This window comes from Stegostoma tigrinum, chromosome 9 (genome assembly GCF_030684315.1).
Source record: "Stegostoma tigrinum isolate sSteTig4 chromosome 9, sSteTig4.hap1, whole genome shotgun sequence".
Classification (NCBI taxonomy): Eukaryota; Metazoa; Chordata; class Chondrichthyes; order Orectolobiformes; family Stegostomatidae; genus Stegostoma; species Stegostoma tigrinum.
Genome location: NC_081362.1, coordinates 46947360 through 46974579, shown reverse-complemented (window position 1 = coordinate 46974579; position 27220 = coordinate 46947360). Strand labels below are relative to the sequence as shown.

General features: G+C 41.0%; 1 protein-coding gene across 3 annotated transcripts in view; it reads right to left on the bottom strand.

Moving 5' to 3' along the window:
* Positions 1-19426, bottom strand: part of mtif2 (mitochondrial translational initiation factor 2) — a 49404-nt gene extending 29978 nt beyond the window's left edge. The window contains exons 1-3 of one of the 3 annotated variants that reach the window (XM_059648518.1): positions 19381-19426; positions 12442-12645; positions 881-992 (exon numbers count right to left, since the gene is read on the bottom strand). In XM_059648518.1, coding sequence (XP_059504501.1) covers positions 881-992; positions 12442-12639 — 310 coding nt within the window. In that variant the 5' untranslated portion in view covers positions 12640-12645; positions 19381-19426. Of the gene's footprint in view, positions 1-103; positions 167-880; positions 993-12441; positions 12646-19380 lie in introns of those variants that run through there. The other 2 variants (XM_048536198.2, XM_048536197.2) reach the window with 2 other exon arrangements.
* Between the last annotated feature and the right edge of the window lie 7794 nt (positions 19427-27220).

The following is a 27220-nucleotide window of genomic DNA, read 5'->3' as shown; positions in this document are numbered from 1 at the left end:
AATCTTATTACTTCTTTCCAAGAGTAATATTAGTAAGAAATGTGCCCTTACAGAACATTATAAGGCTCCTTTCGAAATAAAGTCAGCAGGTAAACAAACTTACACATAAGTTAATAACTGCTGAACACGTTCCTGACCTATACATCAGTGTTCACTTTCATCATTCAGATTGGGTAATTTGTTTTTTTTGAATCTGACTTTAACCCTGAAAAGCATTGTAATTAAACAACAAACATATTAAAATCAGGGTAAACTACAGCATTTTGTCACTCATGCATCAGCCTGTTCAAGAATAATTAAATCCTTGATGGTCTAAAACAGAATTCTAGGAGCTGCAAAAATCTATCATCTATGACACGCTTGTCTTACCTGTTTGACATTTGTTTGAAGTTTATCAAGGTTACAACTAGCAAATACTGTTTCCATTCTCTGCTTTCTGCTCACTAAAGTAAATGGGCTGACATGTAGAAATTTAAAACCTCAATTTCAGTTCTCCTGGGCTGACAACAGCAGTATAATACCTCAGAGCTGAATATAAACAACTGCTAGTACTGCTTCAAAGAAAGTAACTGAAATCTGAAGACCTGTCGGCAACATCACAAGACAAAGCTAACACAATTATTCAGCTACCTCAACAGACCAGAGATTTGTAATGTGTTTGAGATGGTAGAAATGGCTCAATGGTTCCAGAGAACACAAAGTGGGCCCTTACAGGCTTTGTTAATTTTTCAACATTCTGCCCATCAAGAATCTATATACACCTTAAAAATATCCAAAGAGTATTCAAAAAGAAAATTCCCTTTATGTTTATATAATATGTTCCATAATCATGTTATATCTTGTGCTTTGGCAGGTTTAATTATATTTACTTTATACTTACCTATATCTTTATCCATTGCTTCTGCAAGTTCAGTGACAGTCATCTTTTGCTTTATCTCCACTTCTTTTTTCACTTGCTTTTGTTTCACTGGAGAAATCTTACACTTATCTTGCTTCAATGAGAGAAACAGGAATTTACAAAAGAATAAACTGGTAAAAGTATGTACACACAGTAAGCCAGAAGATTTCAATAATGCGTGGACGGTCAGCCTAGATCATGTTCTCAAGACAATGAAGACAGATGAAGAATTACATCCTCAGCATGAGATAACTTCAAGGCAAGACAGAATATTTCGAAAATCAAGAATGTCTTGACTTGCCACCACCAAAATATAATAACCATTGATGGTTGTGTCTTAAATTCAAAACTATTGTCTCCATCAGTCATTTTAAATAAGAATGGAACTATTCATTGATAATATTTTTGGGATCAAGCCACAATTTAGTTAATACTTCAGTGCAATAACAAGCATACATACAAACAAGGAGAGGTAGGCCACTCAGTTCTTTAAGTCAATTCCATCATTCAACAAAATTGTGACCGATTGCTCCATATTTGTACTTATTCCTGTTAATTTTTCAACCTTCTGTTCATCAAAAATATCCAAAGAGTATTCAAAAAGAAAATTCCCTTTATGTTTATATAATGCTACCTCTGCATTCTCCCCAGGACAATACATCTTTTCCGCATGCACACTATCAAGACCCGTCAGGGCCTAAACTCCAGTAGATACAAGTCTAGTTCCTCACAAAACAATGATGACTCTGCCTGATTACTTTGAACTTTAGGTGCCCTGCTATATCATCTTCAATAACAGATGACATCTTTAGTAAGAGCTAACATCTTCATTATGACAAATGCTTCAGTGGTTCAGCGGTGGGAGTCCGGGAGAGAGCGCAAGGACAGCCAGGGAGGTAAGCTTTCGTTATAAAAGTATTACCTCGCGTGACTGCGGCCTTCAGTGGTTTAGCGGAGGAGGAGTCCCAGTACGGGCGCGAGTGGTCAGCTGGCTAACAGTTACCTTTCACCCAATAAATTTGGGGAGTAACTAATACCAGACACTACATGCGCAGTGTCTCCCACTCTTCCACTGCCTCTAACTTAATAATAAAGACTAAGTGTGGTGGGCAGGTAAGCTATTTGCATTTTTTTTCTCATCTCTTTGTTATCTTTCCGAAAGGTCGCCTAGACGCCAAATCCTCTGGGAGTGGTTCGGAAGGCAAAATCGGAGTCTGTTTGAGTATATAACAGAGTAAACTTACTGGTTTAGAGGACACTGCAAAACTAAAAAAAACTAATTAATTTTAAATAATTAACTAAATAGAGATGGTAGGCCAGGTGATGTGTTGTAGCTGTATGATGTGGGAGCTAGCTGATCCCATTGAGAACGGCAGTGATCACATCTGCAGCAAGTGCTGCCTGCTTGAGGAGCTCCGGCTCAAAACTGATGAGCTGGAATCCAAATTCCAAACACTGTAGCACATCCGGGAGGGGGAAGATACTTGGATGCTGTGTTCAAGCAGGCAGTCACACCTAGTAGATTAACTAATGTTAATTCGATCAGCAGCCAGGGACAGCAGTGTGTGACTGTGAGTGCGGCAGGTAGAGGGACTCTGCAGACAGGAACACAGAAGCCACAGACCTTGACATTGTCCCACAGATATGAGGCACTTGGTCCCTGCATGGATGAGGAACAAGGCTGCAGGAAGGATGAGTCAAGTGACCATGGGACTACGGTTCAGGATGGGGGAGCTAAGGGACAGATGGTAGTTCTAGGGGATTCCATCATCAGGGGTTAGACAGCATCATTTGCAAGCAGGATAGAGAGTCCCACATGGTGTATTGCCTGCCTGGTGCCAGGGTGTGAGACATCTCTGACCGGCTTGAGAGGATACTAGAGAGGGAGGGGGAGGATCCAATTGTTGTGGTCCACGTAGGTACCAACAATATAGGCAACACTAGGGGAAAAAAACCTGTTTCAGGAATATGAGAAGCTAGATACAAAATTAAAAAAACAGGTCTTCACGGGTCATAATCTCTGGATTGCTGCCCAAGCATAAGGAGGTGAGGATCAGGGAAGTAAACATGTAGCTAAAACAGTGGTGTGGGAAATAGGGTTTCCTCTTCATAGGGCACTGACATCAGTTCTGGGACAGGAGGGATCTATATCACTGGGATGGACTCCACCTGAACAGGGCCAGGTCCAGTGTTCTGGCGAGAAAGGTAGATAGGGTGGTCAATAGGACTTTAAATTAGTAAGTAGGGAGGAGGGGCGGAGAGTGTGTACAGGAAGTATAACAATCATTGGAAGGCAAAGCAGCAGATTAGCAGGTGATAAGGAAGCTTCAATTCCATTGAAAATTAGGAAAGAAGTTAAAGGGAAGGAGAACTCAAGAGCTGTTAGTAATAAAGGTAACAGGGCTCAAAAAGAAAGTGCACAAACTGGCATAATGGCACTTTATCTGAATGCTCGGAGCATTTGAAACAAGGTGGATGAGTTGATGGCGCAAATCATGGCAAATGGGTATGATTTAGTGGCCATTACAGAGACATGGTTACAGGATGGTCATGACTGGGAGTTAAATATCCAGGGGTATCAAACTGTTCCGAAGAACAGACAGGAAGGTAAGGGAGGTGGTGTTGCTTTGATTTTTAAGGATGATATCAGGGCGGTAGTGAGAGATAGTATAGGTTCTACTGAACAAAAGGCTGAATCCATTTGGGTGGAAATTAGGAATAGCAGGGAGAAGAAATCACTGATAGGTGTGGTCTATAGGCCACCAAATAATGACATCGTGGTAGGGCAGGCAATAAACATAGAAATAGCAAATGCTTGTAAAAATGGTGCAGCAATTATCATGGGGGATTTTGATCTACATATCGATTGGTCAAACCAGGTCGGTGATGCAGCCTTGAGGAGGCATTCATAAAAGGCATTCGTGATAACTTCCTCGAACAATATGTAACAGAACTTATGGGGAGCAAGCTATCCTAGATCTAGTCCTGTGTAATGAGACAGGAATAATTAATGATCTCACAGTTAGGGATCCTCTCGGAAGGAGTGATCACAGTATGGTTGAATTTAATATATAGATGGAACGTGAGAAGGTTAAATCCAGTACCTATGTCCTGTGCTTAAACAAAGGAGACTATGATGGGATGAGGGAGGAGTTAGCTAAGGTAGAATGGCAGCAAAAACTTTATGGTGAGTCAATTGAAAAACAGTGGAGGACTTTCAAAACGATTTTTCACAGTGCTCAGCAGAAGTATATTCCAGTGATAATGAAGAACTGTAGGAAAAAAGATAGTCAGCCATGGATGTCTAAGGAGATAAGGTAAAGTATCAGAGTGAAAAAAAACACATAAAAAAATCAAAGAGTAGTGGGAAATTAGTAGTCTGGGGAATCTTCAAAGGCCAACAAAAAGCCACAAAAAAGGTTATAAAGAAAAGTAAGATAGATTATGGGAGTAAACTAGCTCAGAATATAAAAACAGGCAGCAAAAGTTTCTATAAATATGTAAACTGTAAAAGAGTAGCGAAAGTAAACATTGGTCCTTTAGAGGATGAGAAGGCTAAATTATTAACTGGGAATGAGGAAATAGCCGAGACACTAAACAGTTATTTTGTGTCGGTCTTCACAGGCGAAGGCACAAATAACATGCCGAAAACTGATGGCAAGAAGGCTAGAGGAGATGAGGACCTAGAAACTATCATTATCACTAAGGAGGCAGTGCTCGGCAAGTTAATGGGGCTAAAGGTACACAAGTCTCCTGGCCCTGATGAGATGCATCACAGGATACTAAAAGAGGTGATGGGGGAAATAGCAAATGCGTGGACTTTGCAGTTGCTCCCGCAGATTGGAAAACAGCCAATGTGACACCACTGTTTAAAAAAGGAAATAGACAAAAAGCAGGTAACTTTAGGCCAGTTAGCTTAACTTCGCTACTGGGAAAAAGGCTTGAATCTATCATTAAGGAAAAAGTAGCGAGACAACTGGATATAAATTGTCCCATTGGGAACACACAGCATGGGTTCATGAAGGGTAGGTCATGTTTAACTAATTTGGTGCAACTCTTTGAGGACATTACTTGCAAGGTGGACAATGGGAAACCTGTGGATGTGGTGTATCTGGATTTCCAGAAGGCATTTGACAAGGTGCCACACCAGAGCTGCTACATAAGATAAGTGCAGTATTACAGGTAATGTATTGGCATGGATAGAGGATTGATTGACTAGTAGAAAGCCAAGAGTAGGAGTAAATGGGTGTTTTTCTGGTTGGCATCAGTGGCTAGTGGTGTGCCTCAGGGATCACTGTTGGGACCTCAATTATTTACAATTTACATAGATGATTTGGAGTTAGGGACTAAGTGTGGTGTGTCAAAATTTGCAGATGACACTAAGATGAGTGGTACAGCAAAGCGTGCAGAAGACACTGAAAGTTTACAGAGGGATATAGATAGCCTATAGATAGTGAGTGGGCAAAGGTATGGTAGATGGAGTACAATTTTGATAAGTATGAGGTCATCCATTTTGGTAGGAATAACAGCAAAATAGACTATGTTTTAAATTGTAAAAATTTGCAGCACACTGTCCTTGTGCATAAATCACTAAAAGTAGGATTGCAGGTAATTAAAAAGGCAAATGGAACTTTGTCTCTCATTGCTAGAGGGATGGAGTTTAAAAATAGGGAGGTTATGCTGCAGCTGAATAGGGTCCTGGTGAGGCCACACCTGGAGTACTGGGCACAGTTTTGGTCTCCTTACTTTAGAAGAGATATACTAGCACTGGAGGGGGTGCAGAGGAGATTCACCTGGTTGATTCCAGGATTGACAGGGTTGGATTATGAGGACAGACTGATGAGACTGGGATTATACCCATTAGAATTCAGAAGAATGAGGGCAGATCTTATAGAAACATATAAGATTATGAAGGGAATAGATAGGGCAAAGGCAGGGAGGTTGTTTTCACAAGCAGGTGAAACTACGACTAGGGGGCATTGCCTCAAAATAAAGGGAAGCAGATGTAGGACTGAGGTCAGGAGGAATTTCTCCACCCAAATCTGTGAATCTGTGGAGTTCCCTGCCCAGTGAAGTGGTTGAAGCCACCTCACTGAATGTTTTTAAGGCAAGGCTAGATAAATTTTTGAACAATAAAGGAATTAAGGTTATGGTGAGCGGGTGGGTAAATGGAGCTCAGTCTCAAAAAGATCAGCCACAATCTTATTAAATGGTGGGGTAGGCTCGAGGGGTCAGATGGCCCACTCCTGCTCTTAGTTCTTATGTTCTTACATTATGCCAGGCCAACTGGCTTGAAACGACTTACTTTCTATCTCCCTTCCTTTTTGATTATAGGGAATTATATTCAATATTTTCTAAGCAAATGAAAACTTCTTGAAATGTTTCAGAAAAATTAAAGCCAATGTATAAACTATCTCACTCGTCACATCTAAAAAAAAATGTTTTTTGGGAAGTAGGGATCACCAGCTAGGTCATCAAACGCCCACAGTAGTTTTAGAGTAATCGCTGGGCTTGAGATGTTAATGGGATAACATCCTATTAATATTTATGCTCCTTATCTTCCTACACAAGAGTATGTGGAATGTATGCCCTTATCTTCCTACACAGGGGTATGTGGAAACTGTCTTAAACTTCCTGCCTGAATAGGATTGGGTGGGAAACGTTTCTAAAGATGTGAGACATCTGCAATTCTGTAAGGGGATGAAACTTCTATAAAGGTATGAAACTCCTGCTTTTACTGAAGTGGCCAGGACAGTGACCTTTTGTTCAAGCCAGACACTTCGGCAGTTCGAAATCACATTCTGTCACTTTGGCAACTTGAAAACACATCTTGCCGTTATCAGTCACTTTGCAAACAATCAATATTGTATCCTGTTCTCTTTATGTTCCGAATGTAGTAACTTTTTTGTGTCTTAGCCAGTTCATACATTGAGTATAAAAAGAGGGGACTGTCCGCTTTTCGGGGAGAATCACTTATGGAATTCAGCACTGTGCCGGGTTGTGTACAGTGATCCTCCACAGCTCGTACTTGCTTAATAATAAAAGGATTGTGTTTTTGTAGCCAGGCCAGTATCTTGTTATTACATCAAGTCCATGAGGGTCTCCGAAAATGAACCTGACAGGGTCTGAAATCAGACATACGCCAGACCAGGTAAGGATGGAAGATTTCCTTCCCTAAGGGACATCAGTGAGCCATTCAGGATCTTTTCTGACAATCAACAATGCTTTCATGGTCATCATTGGACTCTTAATTCCAGACCTTTTTTAATTGAATTCAAATTCCATCATCTGCCGTGATGCAAACCCAGTTCCCCGGAATGTTACTTGGGTCAAGCAGCAATACCATGAGGCCATCACCTTCCCGGGATGAAGGATGGTCAGAAGTGACATCTTTCAGGTGTAATCCCATTTCATCAGGTTATTAAAAATAAGTTTAAAAAAAAGAAGTACAATCGATGACCTTATTAAAACATGTATATTTCTGACTAGGTTTGACTGGGTAGATGCTGAGAGGCTGTTTAAAGGAAAGAGAGAGCTTGCATCTTTTGGGGTATGCCAAGGTGTTTCAGAAGCAACTAATTGCTTTTGAAATGCAGTAATTCCACAGTTAGCACACTGTGAAGAAGACAGTAGGTCAGACCCAAGCTCCCATAAATCATTTATGACCACATAAATGACAAGATCAAATAGAAGAACAACTTTCAAAGTAAGAATGAGGGGAGTTGCAGGTGAAGAAGCAAACTGGAGACAGCAAGATTTCTTTCAACATTATGAAAGAAATGATTGATAAAAGGAATAATATTCAAATTGGTAACAGAGGATAATGCCCAAAACCCAGAAGTAAATTAGTTCAATTAAAATTACATTTCCTTTCCAGCACAATCTTCAACTGTAGTAAAAATGATTTGTGGCTGCCTGGATCAACATGCCAAAAAAAACCATATACTGATGTTTCAACCTCCTAATCCAATCCATTATCCTTTTCTATTGTCCCAGAACACTGTATGCTAATATACATCCTCACTTTCACAGCTGTTGAAACATCAACTACAAAGTAGTAATTCACAAGTGCTCACTTTACCAACCTAATCTGTCTCCACCCCTCACAACTTCAGCTAATCAAGAGCTTGAAGCACCAAGTGTCTCTCGTGCTAAGTGGTACATATCCATCAACCCTTACATCATTCAGCTTTAGAGATAATAGGAACTGCAGATGCTGGAGAATCTGAGATAACAAGGTATAGAGCTGGATGAACACAAAGCCAAGCAGCATCAGAGGAGCAGGAAGACTGAAGTTTCCGGCCTAGACCCTTCTTCAGAAATGGGGGATGGGGAGAGGGTTCTGAAATAAACAGGGAGAGGAGGAGCGGATAGAAGATGGATAGAAGAGAAGGTAGGTAGAGAGGAGACAGACAAGTCAAAGAGGCAGGGATGGAGCCTGCATAGGTGAGTGTAGGTGGGGAGTTAGGGAGGGGATTGGTCAGTCCAGGGAGGGCAGGATGAGGCTAGTAGGTAGAAGATGGGTGTGGGTCTTGAGGTGGGAGGAAGGACATGTTTGGGAGGCGGGGACAAGCTGGGCTGGTTTTGGGATGTGGTAGGCAGAGGGGAGATTTTGAAGCTTGTGAAGTCCACATTGATACCATTGGGCTGCAGGGTTCCCAAGCACAATATAGGTTGCTGCTCCTGCAACCTTCGGGCGGCATCGCTGTGGCACTGCAGGACGCCCAGGATGGACATGTTGTCTGAGGAATGGGAGGGGGAGCTGAAGTTGCTTGTAACTGGGAGGTGCAGTTTAGTGCAAACTGAGCATAGGTGTTCTGCAAAGCGGCCCCCAAGCCTCCGCTTGGTTTTCCCGATATACAGGAGGCCACAACGGGAACAGTGGATACAGTATACCACATGAGCAGATGTGCAGGTGAACATCTGCTTGATGTGGGAAGTATTGTTGGGGCCTGGGGGGGTAGTGAGGGAGTTGGTGACAGGGGGAGGTGTAGCACTTCCTGCAGTTGCAGGGAAAAGTGCCTGGTCTGTTGTAGCTGGCGGCGAGTGTGCAGCGGACAAGTGAGTCACGGAGAGAGTGGTCTCTCTAGAAAGGAGATAAGAATGGGGAGGGAAAAATGTCTTTGGTGGTGGGGTCGGATTGCAGATGGTAGAAGTGTCAGGAGATGATGCATTCGATCCAGAGGTTGGTGGGGTGGTACATGAGGACGAGGGGGATTCTGTTTTGGTTGTTATGGCGGGGAGGGGGTTGAGGGATGAGTTGCAGGAAATGCGTTCTCGACTACCGAAGGGGGTGAAAGTTGCGGTCTTTGAAAAACGAAGACATCTGAGATGTACGGGAGTGGAATGCCTCATCCTGGGAGCAGATGTGGCGGAGGCAAAGGAATATGAAATAGGGGATGGCATTTTTGCAGGAAGGTGGGTGGGAGGAGGTGTATTCTAGGTAGTTGTGGGAGTCGGTGGGCTTGAAATGGATATTGGTTTCTAGGCGGTTACCAGAGATGAAGACAGAGAGGTCCAGGAAGGATGATCCAGGTGAACTTAAGGTTGGGGTGGAAGGTGTTAGTGAAGTGGCTGAACTGTTTGAGTTCTTCGTGGGAGCACGAGGCGACACTGATATATTGACTTCTGAAGAAGGGTCTAGGCCCAGAACGTCAGCCTTCCTGCTCCTCTGATGCTGCTTGGCCTGCTGTGTTCATCCAGCTCTACACCTTGTTATCTCATCATTCAGCTTTGCAGATTTTCACCTTGCATATACCTGATGCTGTTTTTGTACTCATCCTCACATTCTTCAATCTACCTTTCTCTGCAAGAAGTGTCATAAATGCATGCAAGCTATTATTCCTGAAGCCCATAGTCTGCATACAAGGGCCTTTCTTAGGCTGCAAAATTGCACTAAAAAATAGCACAGCAAAAGTCTGTGTTCAATGTTACCACGTGTGCTCTTAATTCTCCAGCATCTGCAGTTCCCATTATCTCTGCTCTTAAGTAACATTGCTTTTGTTTCTGATTTCGAGCATCTGTAGTGCTTTCAGTTTTTATTTTGTAACATTTTGGATATTGTTCAAGTTATCATAACTGACAATTTAATGTAATCTTTAAGCTTTGCTGCACCACTAACTTGTCCACAACTATCTATTAAACTTGCCAAAAATGACCAGAGACAGTTATTTTCTACAATATTCAATTATAATGTCCACCAAAGCACAGGAATTTATAATTTGTTGCTGAGTAACAGATCAATCCTCAATCTTCCCGATTCCCTTTATAACGTCACTTAGAACAGTTGAACAGGGAAATGCCAGCTTTTTAATGTCCCAACATTCCTGAACATTACACAGCGGGAAACATAGAAAGCAAATAAGCAATAAGTAAAGGTTATACAAAGGTCAACAGACACGATTCAACTGAATCAGAGCATTTCAAAATAAAGAATGAGAATTAGGAGGAATAGGTAATTTAGCCCCTCAAGTCTCCTCTCCCTTCACTAAGATCATGCTGACCATTTAAAAATATTCTCCGTTTATGTCTTTGTTTCCAAAGTGGAAACTTCTCACTTCCCCGCATCCTATTCCAATTATCTTGTTCTATTCCAATCACTTACCCTTTGCAGCCTATCCAGCCTCTTCGCTTCCCTAACCAATATTATATGGTAAGCAAACTTGGAATCATTGCACTAGATTCATCCAAACACTGATACAGGTTTCAAATTAATGAATCCAATCATTTATCCTTGTATGATCTTGCCAACTGAATTCTCACTCTTTTCTGTCCACTAATCTATCCTCAAACTACGGCATTATATAATCTCAATCTCATGAGGTTTAGTCTTTTGCAGAACCCTTATGAAGCACCTTATTAAATCCATATTGAAAATGCAAATGCACCATCTGTTTCCTTCCTATTCACTAGCCAGCTAAAACCTCAAAAGGTTGAAATTTATAAAATATAATTATCTTTCAAAAATGTGTCTGAGTCGGCCTGATCTTACTTTGATAATTCCAAATGCCATTTCCTAATTCACCACTATAATTTATCTTGTGTCTGCTTCTAATAAAATCTTATACCTTTCAATGCTTAAAAATTTTACAAACCTTCTAGTTTGTTATCAATTTCTTTTCTGGTCATCAATTTCAAGATCCTAACTGGGTTTTAAAATTCTTCCAATCTTTGGTTTATTTTTCTTTTCAGCAATCAATCTAGTTTCTCAACTCACACCCTTACTTGTTCAGACAAGACCTTAGCATCACATACAAACTACTCTCAAAAATCAATGCTATATGATTAGTCTTCCTTAAAGGCCCCTTTAGTAAAATATTATTAATGATTCTTTTTTTCATTACACAATACTGGATCTGAAATTTCTTGTTCGGTTCCTCCCAGCATAAAAAAATTTCTGTATGCTTTCTATGACCTCATTTTCTAAACAATTAGTGCCAAATTGCTTTGCAGAGGCTATATGAAAATTAAAGTTCCTTGTGAATAGTTTTACCCTTGCTATATACACTTTTAATGTTCTTAAATTTACTCTGCCTAACATAATAGCCAATTTTAACAAACCTTTAAACCATTCCTACCAGAGTTTTCTGCCAATTCGTGTTTCCAGGATATAGTCATTCTGATTTTCTCTGAAGCAAATGTAGAACCAAACCTTTCAGCCTACTGGTTGCTCAACATCTTAATATGACAACAATGATTTCTTGATTGCTTAGTAAACTTTCATGTTATCATGTAATTCATCTGTGCTCTTTGCACAGATAGAAGAGACCAACTTTACTGTGAATTATCTACATTAATACTTGAATTAGTACAGAAGTACAATTAATTTTCAATACTACATCCTGCATTTTTGCATGCATGTTCTCACACTGCAATGCAATGTAGTCATGATTGAAGTATAACCTACAATTCCTAACTCCTCACTAGATAACTAGCTGGGAGATAGAATTTTAATCAAGCTAATTGGATCAGCCGCAAAATGAATTAGATATTTTGCCACTTTCGAAATGGGACGCAGGAAATATTTATTATTTATTCAATTTCAGAAAATGTAAAATAGGGTAGATGCCGGCAACTGCCACACAATCTCCCAACAAAAAACACCTCCAATATTACAAGTATTTCCAACTGTATGTATCTTTGCATACCACAGAATACCACATACTTTGACCTCATAACTTCAACTGACCTTGCCCTGCTGCAGCAATCTTGCTACTGAAACACTCAACTCTAGCCTTGTTTCCTCTTGACTTGATTATTGCAATCCTCACTGGACTGACTCGAAAAGAGAAGACTGTCTATGAGGGTGGATTGAATAGAATGGACCAATATTCACTGGCATTGATCAGTGTAAGATGTAATCACAATGGTATAGAGTGTACATGTGGTCAAAAATTAAATCTAATATAGCCTAGTTCCCACAATTTAAAGAATAAAACACAACATGAAAACAAAACTAGAATTAACCAGTTTGATATCTTACTTGCACTGTAGTAAGTCAGTCAAACTATCAGCTGACCAAAAACTATAATACAGTACCTTACCCTTTTAGTTGCTAAACGCCTAACAAGTGGCAGGTTGAATTTGTTGACTCCCCCAAGTAACCAGCTTTGCTGCAAAACCAATAGACCTGAACGAAGCTGTGAGTCACGAGTATTTCTCCATCTCAGAGTATGAATCTCATGGAGACACTGCTCCCATGTTGCAGGCTTCAAGCTGAACAATAATCGTCTTATCATCATTGTCAACTGCAAATAAAATTATTTATTAAAAGGCATTAAGACTGTCAACATTGACAAAGTTTTAAACGTATTTATAAAATGTATATGTCATCCATTTTGAAGTGCTTTGGGGGTACACTGAAGAAATCAAACGTACAACATCAATGCAAACTTTCTTGTTTAATAACAATACATTTTGTATTAAACACTGCACTAGCAATATTGCTATAATATTTTTAAAATATGTACACAGGAAGAGTTGAGAGATATGGTCCAAATGCTAGCAAATAGGACTAGGTCAGATTGGGATGTCTGATTGGTGCAGATGAATTGGACTGACGGGTCTGTTTCCATGGTATATAACTTAATGGTTCTAAGCGCCTGATGACACTATCAATTACTCCCTCTACAACTTTGGTGATGACTGAGTGTGGACTGACAGGGCAGTGATTGATCAGGTAGGATTTGTCCTGGGTTTTGTGGGCATCACCTACATGGCAAACTTTCCACATTGTTGGCTAGATGTCGTGTTGCAGCTCTACTGGAATAGCTGGGCTAGGGCATGTTAGTTCTGGAGCACAAATCTTTAACGCGATTACTGGAATGTTGTCAGGTTTCACAGTCTTTGAAGTAGCTGGAGCCTCCATCTGTCTCTTTATATCAAATGGAATAAATCTACTTGGCTAAAGACTGATATCTATGTTGCTGAGTACTAAAGGAGAAAGCCAAGATGGATCGTCCCACTCAGCAACTCTCTGAAGTTGATTAGAAACACTTCAAATTCATATTGTGGACTGGCGTGTAGGGCTTTCCCATCAATGACAATGGAGGTTGTTGTGCATCTTCCACTTGTAATTGCACACCATCATTTATAACTGATCGCAGCAGCTCTGCAGAGCTTAGATCTGATCCCTTTGTCCATTTAGCTCTGTCCAGCACATGGTGTTCTAAAGTTCAACATGCAAGTCATCTTGCATTGCAACAACACCAGGCTGAGAAGTCAAACCTGTGTGGATATAAAAGATAACGTGGTGGATGAGGGCAAGTATTTCACTCCAAAGGGGAACGACCCATGTTTGAGCTGCACCTGCCACAATGGCGAAGCAGAAATGTGTGTGGCCGCTCTGTGTGAGCGGCCCCAGGGCTGTCAACACTATGAAAAGGACCCAAAGGAATGCTGCAAATTCACCTGCCTGGACCCAGGTAAAGCAGGTCAGGGGCAACACTTTCCTGTCTCGCGCTCCATTGTTCAAATGCGCACATGTGATGCGTGAGTGAATGCAGGTCCTCGAGTGCAGCAGGGGAGCACTGACTGGGGTTAAGAACCTGAAGATTGTTGGACAGGAAGGAGACAGTGAGGTGAGAAACTACACATTCTTTGGGCTTTGATGTGGGTCACAATGAGATACAAATCCCCAGGTGGGGTTTGCCAAGTGCCAGAATCTTATTGGTAAACTGGAAGAAACATGTGTTCAGTGGAGGTGAGAGAATGTCCATACAAAACAGACATCAAAGGCATTGTGTATGTAACGGGAATGGCCTGTAATGTATTAATTGTAGCTCCTTTTGAGTCTGTGGCTTTAAACCTCAGTCAAGAAATTGCAGCAATTTGTTACACATGACACTTAGGTGGGTATAAAAATAGTTATGGTATGATTCTAAAAGAATCAGCGGACTCTGTCTTGATGTCCTCACCAATATTTATCCTTCAACCACCACCAGGAAGACAGATTATATGGTCATTATCACATTGCTGTGTGTAGATTAAATGCTGGATTTTTTAAACTGTGGAAAATATTTAGATAACTTAAAATCAGAAAAGATGTTATATAAATGCAAGTTTTTTTTTAATTTGCAAACTCTAGTAACCTGCTTAAGTGATGGGGTTATTGCTCCGTAACTCCAATCACATTGCAGGTGACACAAAAAAGAACAAAGAAAATTACAGCACAGGAACAGGCCCTTCGGCCCTCCAAGCCTGCGCCAATCAAGATCCTCTGTCTAACCTGTCATCTATTTTCTAAGGGTCTGTGTCCATTTGCTCCCTGCCCATCCATGTACCTGTCCAAATATATCTTAAAAGACGCTAACGTGTCTGTGTCAACCACCTCCGCTGGCAACGCGTTCCTGGCACCCACCGCCCACCGAACTTTCCATGCATATCTCCCTTAAACTTTCCTCCTCTCACTTTGAACTCATGACCCCTAGTAATTGAGTCCCCTACTCTGCCATGTTTTCACCTCAGCCCATGTTTTCTTGCTCTGTGTTGTGGGACGAGAATTCCAAACCAAGGCATTGTTGGATCAGATTTTAACAGTGGTGATTCAGCAACAGTAATGTACAGGTGGTAAATGTCAAGGGCAGTGGTTACATTTTCCTTTGTGGAGATGGTTGTTGCCTGGTACTTGTGTAGTGTGGATGTTTCTTTCTTTATTCATTCATGGGATGAGGGTGTCTTTGGCCATGCAGTATTTATTGCCTATCCCTAATTGCCCAGAGGACAGTTAAGAATCAACCACATTGCTGTGGGTCTGGAGTCGCACGTAGACCGGGCCAGGTAAGGATGGCAGTTTCCTTCCCTAAAGGACCAGATGGTTTTTCCGACAATCGACAGTGGATTCATGATCATCATTAGACTCTTAATTCCAGATATTTATTGAATTCACATTCCACCGTCTGTCATGGCGGGATTCAAACCCAGGTCCCCAGAACGTTACCTGGGTCTCTGGATTAACCGTATAGTGATAATTCCGCTAAGCCGTCATCTCCCCCTTCTTGCCGCATATCAGCTGAAGCCTGAGACAGAACTTGTCCGGGTTTTGTGGCTTATAAACTCAAACTACTTCAGTTGTCTGGACTGGCAACTTTGAGTTGTGGGGAAGGTTGAATTAGCTGGGAATTTTTTTTTCCCCCTGGAGCATCTGAGGCTGAGGAGTGATCTTATTGAGGTTTATAATATCATGAGGTGCATAGAAGGGCTGAATAGCCAAGGTCTTTTTTCCTTAGGATGAGGGTATTCAAAACTAGAGGGCATAGGTTTAAGGTGAGAGGGGCAAGATTTAGAAAGCACCTGAGGGCTAACTTTGTTTGTGCAGAGCTGCCAGAAAAAGTGCTGAAGGTGGATACAATTACAACATTTAAAAGGCATCTGGATGGGTAAATGAATAGGAAGGGTTTGGAGGGAAACGTGCCACACGCTAGCAAATGGGAGTAGGTCATATTAGGATGATTACTTGGCATGGACGTTTTGGACTGAAGAACTTGTTTCTGTGTTTTGAGAGTCTGATCTCTTAGCTTGATGGAAGTGGTAGAGTGGATAATATATAAGGCTATGAGGTTACAGATTATGACTGAATATAATTCTGCAACAGATCATCCTAGATCATGCCTCCTAGGTATGCAAATTTGAGTTAATAAGTCTGTTTTACACAGTGGGAGTGCCACACTTCATGATATAGGATATTCATGTTTTAAAGATGGGACTTTGTATCCACAAAGCTTGTGTAATGGTAATGTCTACTGATACTGACAACTTAAGATTCTTACCTACCTTTTGATCTTACACTTATCAGACTGTTTCACAAGATCACCATTTCAAAGGAGTTTATTTTATTAACTCACTTGTGGAACTTTTGTGGCACTTGTTTTTATTTATAGAGGACATTTATTCTGTATGGCAGTACAGTCCTCTGGTTCTTGATTCTTCCACCATTGGGAACAGTTTGCCTCTAGCTACTCAAACCAGACCACTTGTAGTTTTGAATGTCCCTATCAAATCTTTACTACTGCAACAGCTCCAGCTTTTCCAAGCTATGTTCTGGAAATATTCTAGTGAATGTTTTTTCCGCTTCATCAAACCTTCCTAAAGTGCAGCCACGAGAACTGGATTCTGCTCCAGATTAGGCTGAACTGTGTATTTGACTCTATGCGTTTTATATTTGAAGCTCAGAATTCCACACTATTTGTTAATCACTTTCTTAACCTGTCTGCCATCTTGTGTGATTTGTGCATGTGCATCTCCAAATTCCTCTGTTGTGCTTTCCCATTAGAAGTTGAATTTTATTTTGTTATTTTGATCAAAATAAATCACTTTACACTTATAAATTAAACTTCATCTGCCACTATTCGGCCCATTCTCCCAGCCTGTTTCCTCTTGACGTTCATCACTAATCTTCCTACAGTTTGCAATACAGCCATATTTTATGCCATTTTCTAATTTTGAAATTGTGTTTTATAGTCATAAAACTAGGTTATTACTATAGATCAGGAAGAGCAGGGCTAACCTTTGGGAACCTCACGGCATTCCTTACTCTAGCCTAAAGAACTGTTGAATCACTACAGTCAAGCCAGGAATCAATTTTGGTTCAATGGAGATTGCAGAAGTGCATGCCAGAAGCAGCATCAGGCATACCTGTTGAAGCTACCAAACGGGACTATTTGCATGCCAAACAGCATAAACAGCAAGTGATAGACAGAGCTAAGTGACTAACAGAATCATGTCTACGTTGTGAAGACCTACCAGAACTGGTCACAGAAATTTGAGGGTGCATACATGAGGATCAATGGTCGGCACAACATTGTGGGCTGAAGGGCCTGTTCTGTGCTGTACTGTTCTATGTTCTATGTTCTATGTTCTATGACACCTCATTGTTAGATATGGCTAGTTCTGCTCCTGATATACCTTCTTGCACTCGTTGTTGAACCAGGGTCATCACTTGCTGCAGGAGAACGTTGCAATGGGGAACATGTTGGGCCATAATTTTACAGCCTGTTGATTAGAACACAGATTAGGATGACTACAATTTTGCTGCTGATGGCCCAAAGAGTCTCAAGGGTGTAGTTTTGAGATGCCAGACCCATTTGAATCTATTCATTACTAGCATCATGTAGTGCCGATCAACATCGTGCAGTATATCCTCAATTTGAAGACTACACCCACGTCTTCAAAAGGTCTGTGCAGTGGTCATTCCTATTGTCATTCTCAGATGCAGGCTTTCCCTCGTGGAGTTCCCTCAGCCCCTGCCACAGATACACTGAAGCAGCTATGTACCTTCACACTCGGCCATCTCTACAGAGCAACACTTGGTGGTGAACACTGATGTACCCCAGAGTGCATTCTGTGCCCTTAAAACCCTCAATACTTCTTCCAAGTGGTTTGAACAAAAGCAAGTGGAGTCTTCATTGGCCTGTTGGGATCCCAAGGGCAAATCCTTCCTGACCGCACAACATTACACCATTATCTCAAGTGGAGTCAAGTTAGGTAAAGGGGAAGTACAATGAGATCTAGGTGTTATTGTACATCAGCCAATGAAAGCAAGCATGGAGGTACAGCAGGCAGTGAAGAAAACTAATAGCATGCTGGCCTTCATAACAAGAGGAATTGAGTACAGGAGCAAAGAGGTCCTTCTGCAGCTGTACAGGGCCCTGGTGAGACTGCACCTGGAGTATTGTGTGCAGTTTTGGTCTCCAAATTTGAGGAAGGACATTCTTGCTATTGAGGGAGTGCAGCGCAGGTTCATGAGGTCAATTCCTGGAATGGTGGGACTATCATATGTTGAAAGACTGGAGCGACTGGGCTTGTATACGGTCGAGTTTAGAAGGATGAGAGGGGATCTGATTGAGACGTATAAGATTATTAAGGGATTGGACACTGTGGAGGCAGGAAGCATGTTTCCACTGATGGGTGAGTCCAGAACCAGAGGACACAGTTTAAAAATAAGGGATAGACCATTTAAAACAGAGTTGCGGAAAAACGTCTTCACCCAGATTGTGGTGGACATATGGAATGCTCTGCCCCAGAAGGCAGTGGAGGCCAACTCTCTGGATACTTTCAAGAAAGATATGGATCAAGCTCTTAAAGAGAGTGGAATGAAGGGTTATGGGGATAAGGCAGGAACAGGATACTGATTGTGGATGATCAGCCATGATCATAATGAATGGTGGTGCTGGTTCGAAGGGCCAAATGGCCTACTCCAGCAACTACTGTCTACTGGATATCTCCTGCCAGTGTGGCAGCATATCCCAAGATATAATGGTGGTGTAAGTTATGATTAGTGAGTATGACTTGCTTCATCAGTCTGCAGGGCAGCCCTCTCAATTATGGCACATTTGGCAATGTATTAGTAAAGAGGATTTCAGGGAGTCAACAAGCTGAGATTGCTGCAGTCATTTCTGCAGCTTAGATCAAAGCCTTGGTTCATCTGGTGTCAGACTTTGTCGCAGTTTGATACAATAGAGAAATTTGCTTGATCACTTCAGGGGAAAGCACACATTGAGACTGGAGTCATGCGGGCCAGACAAGTAAAGACATCAATTAAAGTCAAAGTTCGGAAGAAGTGCATACTGGATTCAAATCATTAACTCGTTTTCCCACTCCACTGATGCTGCCAGACCTACGGAGTTTCCCCAGCAATTTCCTTGTTTGCGTTTGGTATAGACATCGGAATAGCTTCACGGCCAGCATTAGACTAGTTTTTCATTATAGTCGGCGATGGTAGGACCCATGTACCCAGAATATAAGCTGAAGTTTCCGGACTGTTTACCCAATGACTTAACCACCTGAGCTACCGCAACACAACGAGTATAGTGAATCAGAAACGACGAGATAACCATTTATCTAAAGTGAGTAATCAACTCACGACAAAAAAAAACAACTGTCCTTACATTCCCAAACCGGTATGAACAATCTCCACCACCAACCAAAGTGCGGCTGACAATCCACCATACAAGAAATATTAATTAAGAATTCATTTGCTGTAATACCTGACAGTCTTGGAACTCTGGAAGTCACCATCACCATTCCCACAATGCCAAGCAACAGGAAACCAGCGATGCCGCATTTGCGGCCATCTTAGTAAAGGAGTCCGTTGTCAAAGGTCATCTTAGTAAAGGAGAACATAGTTAACAGCCGAGATTGATCACTATTTTAGTAATAGAGAATAATCTGTGTATTATAATTAACCTGACGCCAGTCGGGCGTGTGGTTCTCGTTCTCAGTGAACTAATGTTAGAAGTGCAAGTTAGCTGGAACAAACATGCACCAAAAAACAATTCCGATTACATGGAGTTCTGGCCATATGAGGTAATTTTTTCATGTAATAATTGGATAGGATCTGGAAACGCATTGCCCAAAGATGTTTTGGAGATAGGCGAGCCTTTTCGAAAGGGAATTGCACGATTGTCTGAAGAGGAAACAAAATATTAGGTTATCAGGAAACGGCAAGGAGTGACTCTGACGTGAATTGTTCCTTCAGAGGGCCAGAACAGACACATTAAACCGAATGGTCTTCCTAACGGTTCTGTGATTCTACTTTCATTTGAAGAAATCAGAAAAAATGAATTATTTAAAAATCGAACGTGTTTAGCATTATTAATAATACAGTAATTTTGTTCAGTAATTAACCAAGTCTCTCAGCTGAAAAACAATTGCTCATTTTCTTTTAAACTGGATACGAATTTAATCAGTTCTTATTTGGGATTTGCTGAAGACGTTGCCATAAGATTTCACTTCCATTAATTTAGGAAGCGAATTAGGTCCAGCAACCTGTCGTGGAAGTGGTAACACAGTGTGGAGCTGTAGGAACACAGCACGTCCGGGCAGCATCTCGAGGAGCAGGAAAGCTGACGTTTCAGTTCTGGACCCCTCTTCCAAAATCTGACTCCAGCATCAGCAGAAAATGTGGGTTCAAGTCCCACTTGAGTTTGAATATCAAGATTAGCATGTTCTAAAAGTGCTGAACTGTTGCACATGTCTTTTGGTTGAGACCTTGTTTTGTCTGCTGTCTCAATAATTACAAAATAATTATTTTGAAGACAGCAGAGGATTTCTCCCTGCTGTACTGGCCAAAATTTGGTCCTTAGCCAATGGCTAATCTGTAATTATCAAGATAACAAAGTGTGTAGCTGGATGAACACAGCAGGCCAAGCAGCATCTCAGGAGCACAAAAGCTGACATTTCAGGCCTAGACCCTTCATGAGAGAGGGGGATAGGGAGACGGTTCTGGAATAAATAGGGAGAGAGGGGGAGGCGGACTGAAGATGGATAGAGGAGAAGATAGGTGGAGAGGAGAGTATAGGTAGGGAGGGGATAGGTCAGTCCAGGGAAGACGGACAGGCCAAGGAGGCCGGATGAGGTTAGTAGAAAGGAAATGGAGGTGCGGTTTGAGGTGGGAGGAAGGGATGGGTGAGAGGAAGAACGGGTTAGGGAAGCGGGGACAGGCTGGGCTGCTTTTGGGATGCAGTGGGGGAAGGACGAGCTGGGCTGGTTTAGGGATGCAGTGGGGGAAGGGGAGATTTTGAAGCTTGTGAAGCCCACATTGATACCATTGGGCTGCAGGGTTCCCAAGCGGAATATGAGTTGCTGTTCCTGCATCCTTTGGGTGGCATCATTGTGGCACTGCAGGAGGCCCATGATGGACATGTCGTCTGAGGAATAGGAGAGGGAGTTAAAATGGTTTGCGACTGGGAGGTGCAGTTGTCTATTGCGAACCGAGCGGAGGTGTTCTGCAAAGCAGTCTCCATGCCTCCGCTTGGTTTCCCCAATGTAGAGGAAACCACACCGGGTGCAGTGGATACAATATACCACATTGGCAGATGTGCAGGTGAACATCTGCTTAATATGGAAAGTCATCTTGGGGCCTGGGATGGGGGTGAAGGAGGAGGTCTGGGGGCAAGTGTAGCACTTCCTGCGGTTGCATGGGTAGGTGCCGGGTGTGGTGGAGTTGGAGGGGAATGTGGAGCGGACAAGGGAGTCACGGAGAGTGTGGTCTCTCTGGAAGGCAGACAAGGGTGGGGATGGAAAAATGTCTTGGGTGGTGGGGTTGGATTGTAGATGGCTGAAGTGTCGGAGGATGTTACGTTGTATCCAGAGGTTGGTGGGGTGATATGTAAGAACGAGGGGGATCCTCTTCAGGCGGTTGTGGCGGGGGTGGGGTGTGAGGGATGTGTTGCAGGAGACGCGGTCAAGGGCGTTCTTGTCCACTGCGTGGGGAAAGTTGCAGTCCTTGAACGTGGACATCTGGGATGTGCGGGAGTGGAATGCCTCATCGTGGGAGCAGATGCGGCGGAGGAATTGAGAATGGGGATGGAATTTTTGCAGGAGGGTGGGTGGGTATTCTAGGTAGCTGTGGGAGTCTGTGGGCTTGAAGTAGACATCAGTTTCTAGCTGGTTACCTGAGATGGAGACTGAGAGGTCCAGGAAAGCGAGGGATGTGTTGGAGATTGCCCAGGTGAACTTGTTGGGCTGGAAGGTGTTGGTGAAGTGTAATTATCACAGGACATTGTACAATTTGACTGCTGTATTTGTTACATTAAAGGTATCTATATTTCAAAAATACTTAATTGTCTTTAAAGTACTTGGTATAAAAACATAAGTGTTTTATGTGATCAGGATTGGCTGTGATTCCTTTTGCAGTTAAATAGTCCAGTAATTCATAAAAATAGCCGTGAAAATTTGATGTTCTCTGATGCTTTATCAATTTTTTATTTCAGGATGCCTGAATATGCTCCATGATAAGATAATAAGATGTTGGAGCGGAACGTGACTGATCTGATATTTAGCAACTCCACTTTTCTGCCTTATCCCCATAACCATTAATGATTAGAAATGTGTCTTTCTCAGCCTTGAATATGTTTAATGACAGCCCGCTGTGTTTACTAATTTAACAGATTCACTGCCCTCCGTTCTTCCTCATCCCAGCCTTAAATAGAAGAATCCCTACTCTTGAGATTTTTCTGTCTAGTTCTAGACTCTTGTACGAGGGGAAACAACCTCTTCACAACTACTTTGTCAAGCCCCATAAGAATATAATGTTTCAAAAATGTCTCTCATTTTTCTAAACTCCATTGAGCATCAGGCCAAACTACTCAAACTTCTCATACAAAAATTTCTCCATACCCGCTATTAACCCAGCGAACCTTCTCTGGACTGTCTCCAATGCTAGTATGTTCTTCTTTAGATAAAGGGACCGAAACTGTTCATAAAATTCTGGCTGTGGTCTGACCAATGCCTTGTGTAGTTTTAGCAAGATCTCCCTATTTTATACTCCATTGCCTTAAAAATAAAGACCAGCACCGCACTTGTATTCCCGAATAACAACTGAACCGGGTACTAACTTTTCTGTGATTCATGTATCAGGACATCTAAATCCTCAATGCAGCAGCTTTCTGAGATCTGTCCTCATTTAAATAATATTCTGCTCTCATATTCTTCCTGCTGAAGTGCAAAACCTTGCAATTTCCCACATTGTATGCAATCTGCCAAATCTTTGCCCTTTGTCTATATCACTCTGAACGCTCCTTGTGTCATCCTTGCTGCTTGCCTTCCCATCTATTTTTGTGTTATCAGCAAACTTGATGATAGTACTTTCACCTCCATTATCCAAATTATTAATATCTTATAAATAATCATGGCCCCAGTACAGATTCCTGTGGCACTAATTAGGGATTGCCATCCTGTAAATGTCTCCCTTATCCCAACTTTCTGTTTTCTATTAATTAGCCAATCTCTTACACGTGGCAATATATCTCTCCCAACATCATGGTCTCATCACATTAAGTAGCCTTAAGTGTGGCACCTTATCAAAATTATTTTTGGAAATCCAGAAATATTGTAATCTACAGCTTCCCCTTTATCCAAACTGCTTGTTATTCTCTTCAAAGAACTGTAATAAATTTGTCATGCATGATCTCCCCTCATGAAACCATGCTGACTTTGCTTGATTATGTTGTGTATTTCTAAATACTTTGCAGTTGCAAACTTTATAATAGACTCTAACATTTTTCTAATGACAGGTGCTAAGCTAACTGGCCCATAGTTAGCTGTTTCTTTTGTCTCCTTCCCTTTATGTTTAAGGGTAATATATTGGCATTTTTCCAATCCCTAGGACCTATCCAGAATCTAAGGCTTATTGAAAGACTACTACCAATGTCTCCACTGTCTCTGCAGCTATTTGTTTTAAAATGTTAAGATGTAACCCATCACATCTATTGGGCATATCAGCTTTTAGGCCAGTTAGTTGCCCTAGTACTTTTTCTCTAGTGATACTTATTGTGTTTATTTCCACGTGTCCCCTCTTCCTCCCTTAGACCATTGATTATTTTTGTAATTTTTTGTAATGCTATTAATATCATCTACCATGAAGATTGGTACAAAGTACTTGATCCAACTCCTCTGCCTTTTCTTACATCCCCATTATTATTTCCTCAGTCTCATTGTCTAAAGGGCCTATGTTCTCTTTTTTACATATTTAAAGAAGCTCTTACTCTCTTTTTATGTCCCTCGTAGTTTGTCCTCCTAGTTTATTCTCTCTGTTTATTATTTCTTGGTCATCTTTTGCTGGTTTTTAAAACTTTCCCAATACTCTGATTTACCACTAATGTTTGTCACATTGCATGTATTTTTCTTTCATTTTGATACTGTCCCTAACTTTCCTGGTTATCCATGATCAATTTATCCCCTTCCTAGAATTCACCTTCCTTACAGGGACATATCTTTCATGTGAATCATGAATGTTTTTATTTCAAAACATCTGACATTAATCCTTAGCTATCTTTTCTACTAAACCCCTTTCTCAGTCCAGTGCAGCCAACTGTATTCTCATTCCCATATAATCACCTTTAATTAAGTTTAGTAATAAAAAAGAGTTGCTGGGAAAGCTCAGCGGGTCTGGCAGCATCTGTGGAGAAAAAGTCCAAGTTAACGTTTCAGGTCCGGTGACCCTTTCTCAGAACGGAGGAAGTTCTGAGGAAGGGTCACTGGACCTGAAACATTAACTCTGACCTTTTCTTCACAGATGCTGCCAGACCTGCTGAGCTTTTCCAGCGACTTTGTTTTTGTTCCTGATTTACAGCATCTGCAGTTCTTTCGGTTTTTTAAAATTAACTTTAGCACAGTTGTTTCCAATCCAAATTCTCAATCTCAAATGGAATGCTAAATTCTACCCTACTATGGTCACTGTTTTCTGAAAGATCTTTTTTATTCTCAGATTATTTATTAAACAAGTCTCAATACACATTCCTGAATAGGTAAGGTAGCCTGAATCCTGGTTGATCCATAGCATATTATTCTAGGAACCTATTCTGAATGCACACCATGAATTTTTCCTTTTGGCTACCTCTGCCAATTTGGTTTTCCCAAACTATATGAAAATTACATTCAACCATGATCAATGTACTACATTTTTCACATGCCCTCATTATCTTCCCATTTATTCTTTGTCGTACAGAACAGCTACTTTTCAGGAGCCTACAGACTACTCTCTTCAGTGTCTTTTTTCCCTTTCTTTTAACTCCACCCATGAGAATTTTACATTATCCAATCCAAGATCATTTCCTACTAATGTATAATTCCACCACATACTAACAAATCCACCCTTGCCTTTCTTCCTGAACTTCTGAAAGGTCACACACTGCTGAATGGTCAGTTCCCAAATATGGTCTTCATGTAACCTGTCTTCATAACGTCTATGCGATCATATCCACCAACCTCCATTCGTGCCATTGATTCACAAGGTATAAATTTTTAATGGTAACCAAAGACTTCAAAAAGGACTAGAATAAGAAATAGTCATAAGAATTGCATGTTTATGTAAGACATTTGAATCCACTGGGTTGGTGTATTTATCTACTCTTTCCCTATGTCCTTTTTTGTTCTTTTCATTCCAATTCCTTTGTAAATTGTATTATGCCCTCTGTTCTGATAAAACATTTCTCATTCTTATAATTTTGTATGGAAACTTTTCTTCTGACTTCTTCCTTTGCTCTTTCTGAGATAATCCTTTGTTCACGATTCACCAGCTACTATTGGAAACAACCTTTTTTTTTAATCTATAATTTTTCATAGTTTGAACATCCCTATTAGAAGTACTCCTCTCTGTTCCAGAGGGATAAAAGTTCCTCAAGCTTTTCTTCTTATCTTGTAATCAGTCTAAATGCATTGCTATATACGTCATATGATTTTAACACACTTCCTAGTTGGGATAACCAACTGTGACATAATAAATATTATGTACAAATCAAACTTTATTTCCTTCTATTTTGGTTCAGTGCTTCTAAGTATATAAACCCAAGAATCATGTTTGTTTTTCTACTTGAACTCACAGCCTTATGCATCTATTTCTCTATGTCTCACTACTTGTGCTGAGTTTTACTGTTCAGCTTATATTTTTCTTTGACTGTTTTTTCTCAAATGCTCAGTAACAATGGGCTAAAATACCTCTCTCTATGTTGCAGGATTTTATCATTTGAAGCTCTAAAGTGAACTGCATAAATATAGAGTATCAATTCACCAAAAAAAACTGTCCAGTTCTGCAATCTGGTTCATTCTTTGTCACGTTCTTAATTTGTTACAATCATAAAACCTCTATACAATTAATCTAATGTTTATCATCATTTCACTAGAAAGCAGAAGTCCTGAGGTAGAGAATACTATCACAATCTGGAAAAAAAAGTATCCTTTTCTCTGATTTTTCTTTCTAAGCTTTCTACCTGAGTTTTCTTTCCGCTGGTTAGTTTTCTATTCAAACATCTGCACATCCATTCATGCTATGTCTTTTTTGTAATAAACCCCTTATGCAACATGAAAATCTACATATACAACGTTCATCGTGTTGATCTACATTGTCCAATTAGAAGAACAATGGAATCAGTACCTTGACAAGAATGTTTATCAAGAAGTACATTGTATCAATATTACTGTTTCTTTTCTCTTTCTGAGTAATTACAGGATGTTCTATTTCTTGACATTGAATAATAACTATGAACAATTATTACAAGTATATGACCATATTTTGTAAGGAATGGTAGTCTCATGCAAACTGCCACTCCATATCCTTTTTTATGAAAGGCAAGAACTCTGCATTTTGACACGAGATTCTGATCAGGGCTCCTTCAGAAATGTGGAACTATCCTTCTATTCTGACACTTCTTTCGTGGGGGGCAAACCACAATCCCTTTTTCATAGCAGTTAGCTCCTGTATTCTGAAATATAAAGATATAAAATCAGAGAGAATCACTTTGACGGCTGCTGTCATATGGCAAGTATATAAAGTAAGTGTGAAGTTAGGGGCGCCAGGAGAGTGGGGAGAGGTGGGTTGTAGGGTGCCAGGTAAGTAAGTTGTCAGCTGAATAGGGTACTAGTTTAGTAGGGTTCCAGCTGGGTAAGTTGCAAGTGTGTTAGATAAGTAGGGTGCGAGGTGGATAGGTTACCAGCTGAGTTGGGGGTAAGATGGCAGTGACTGTGCCAAGTGGGTAGACTGCCTGGAAGCAAGGTGGCAAGGGGACCAGATAAATAATGAAGTTTTTAGAGTAGGTCAGGGTAGGTGGGAGAAATTCATTCTGTTCAATTAGACGTGAAGGATGCCAGGAATGGTAATGTGTCGCGGCCGAAGTACATATGAGCTTCTGGGTGCCAGTCTGATCAGGGCAAACACAGTTGCAGCAAATGAAGTTTGAGTAGCTTCACCTCCAAATTCATGAGCTGTTGATGAGTTGCTTATGAGTTTAGAAAACTGTTTAAAATTTTATACTGTACCATCTACTATGAGCAAACTATATGCAAAACAGGTTCTGATGAAGGGTCACTGGACCTAAAACATTAACTCCA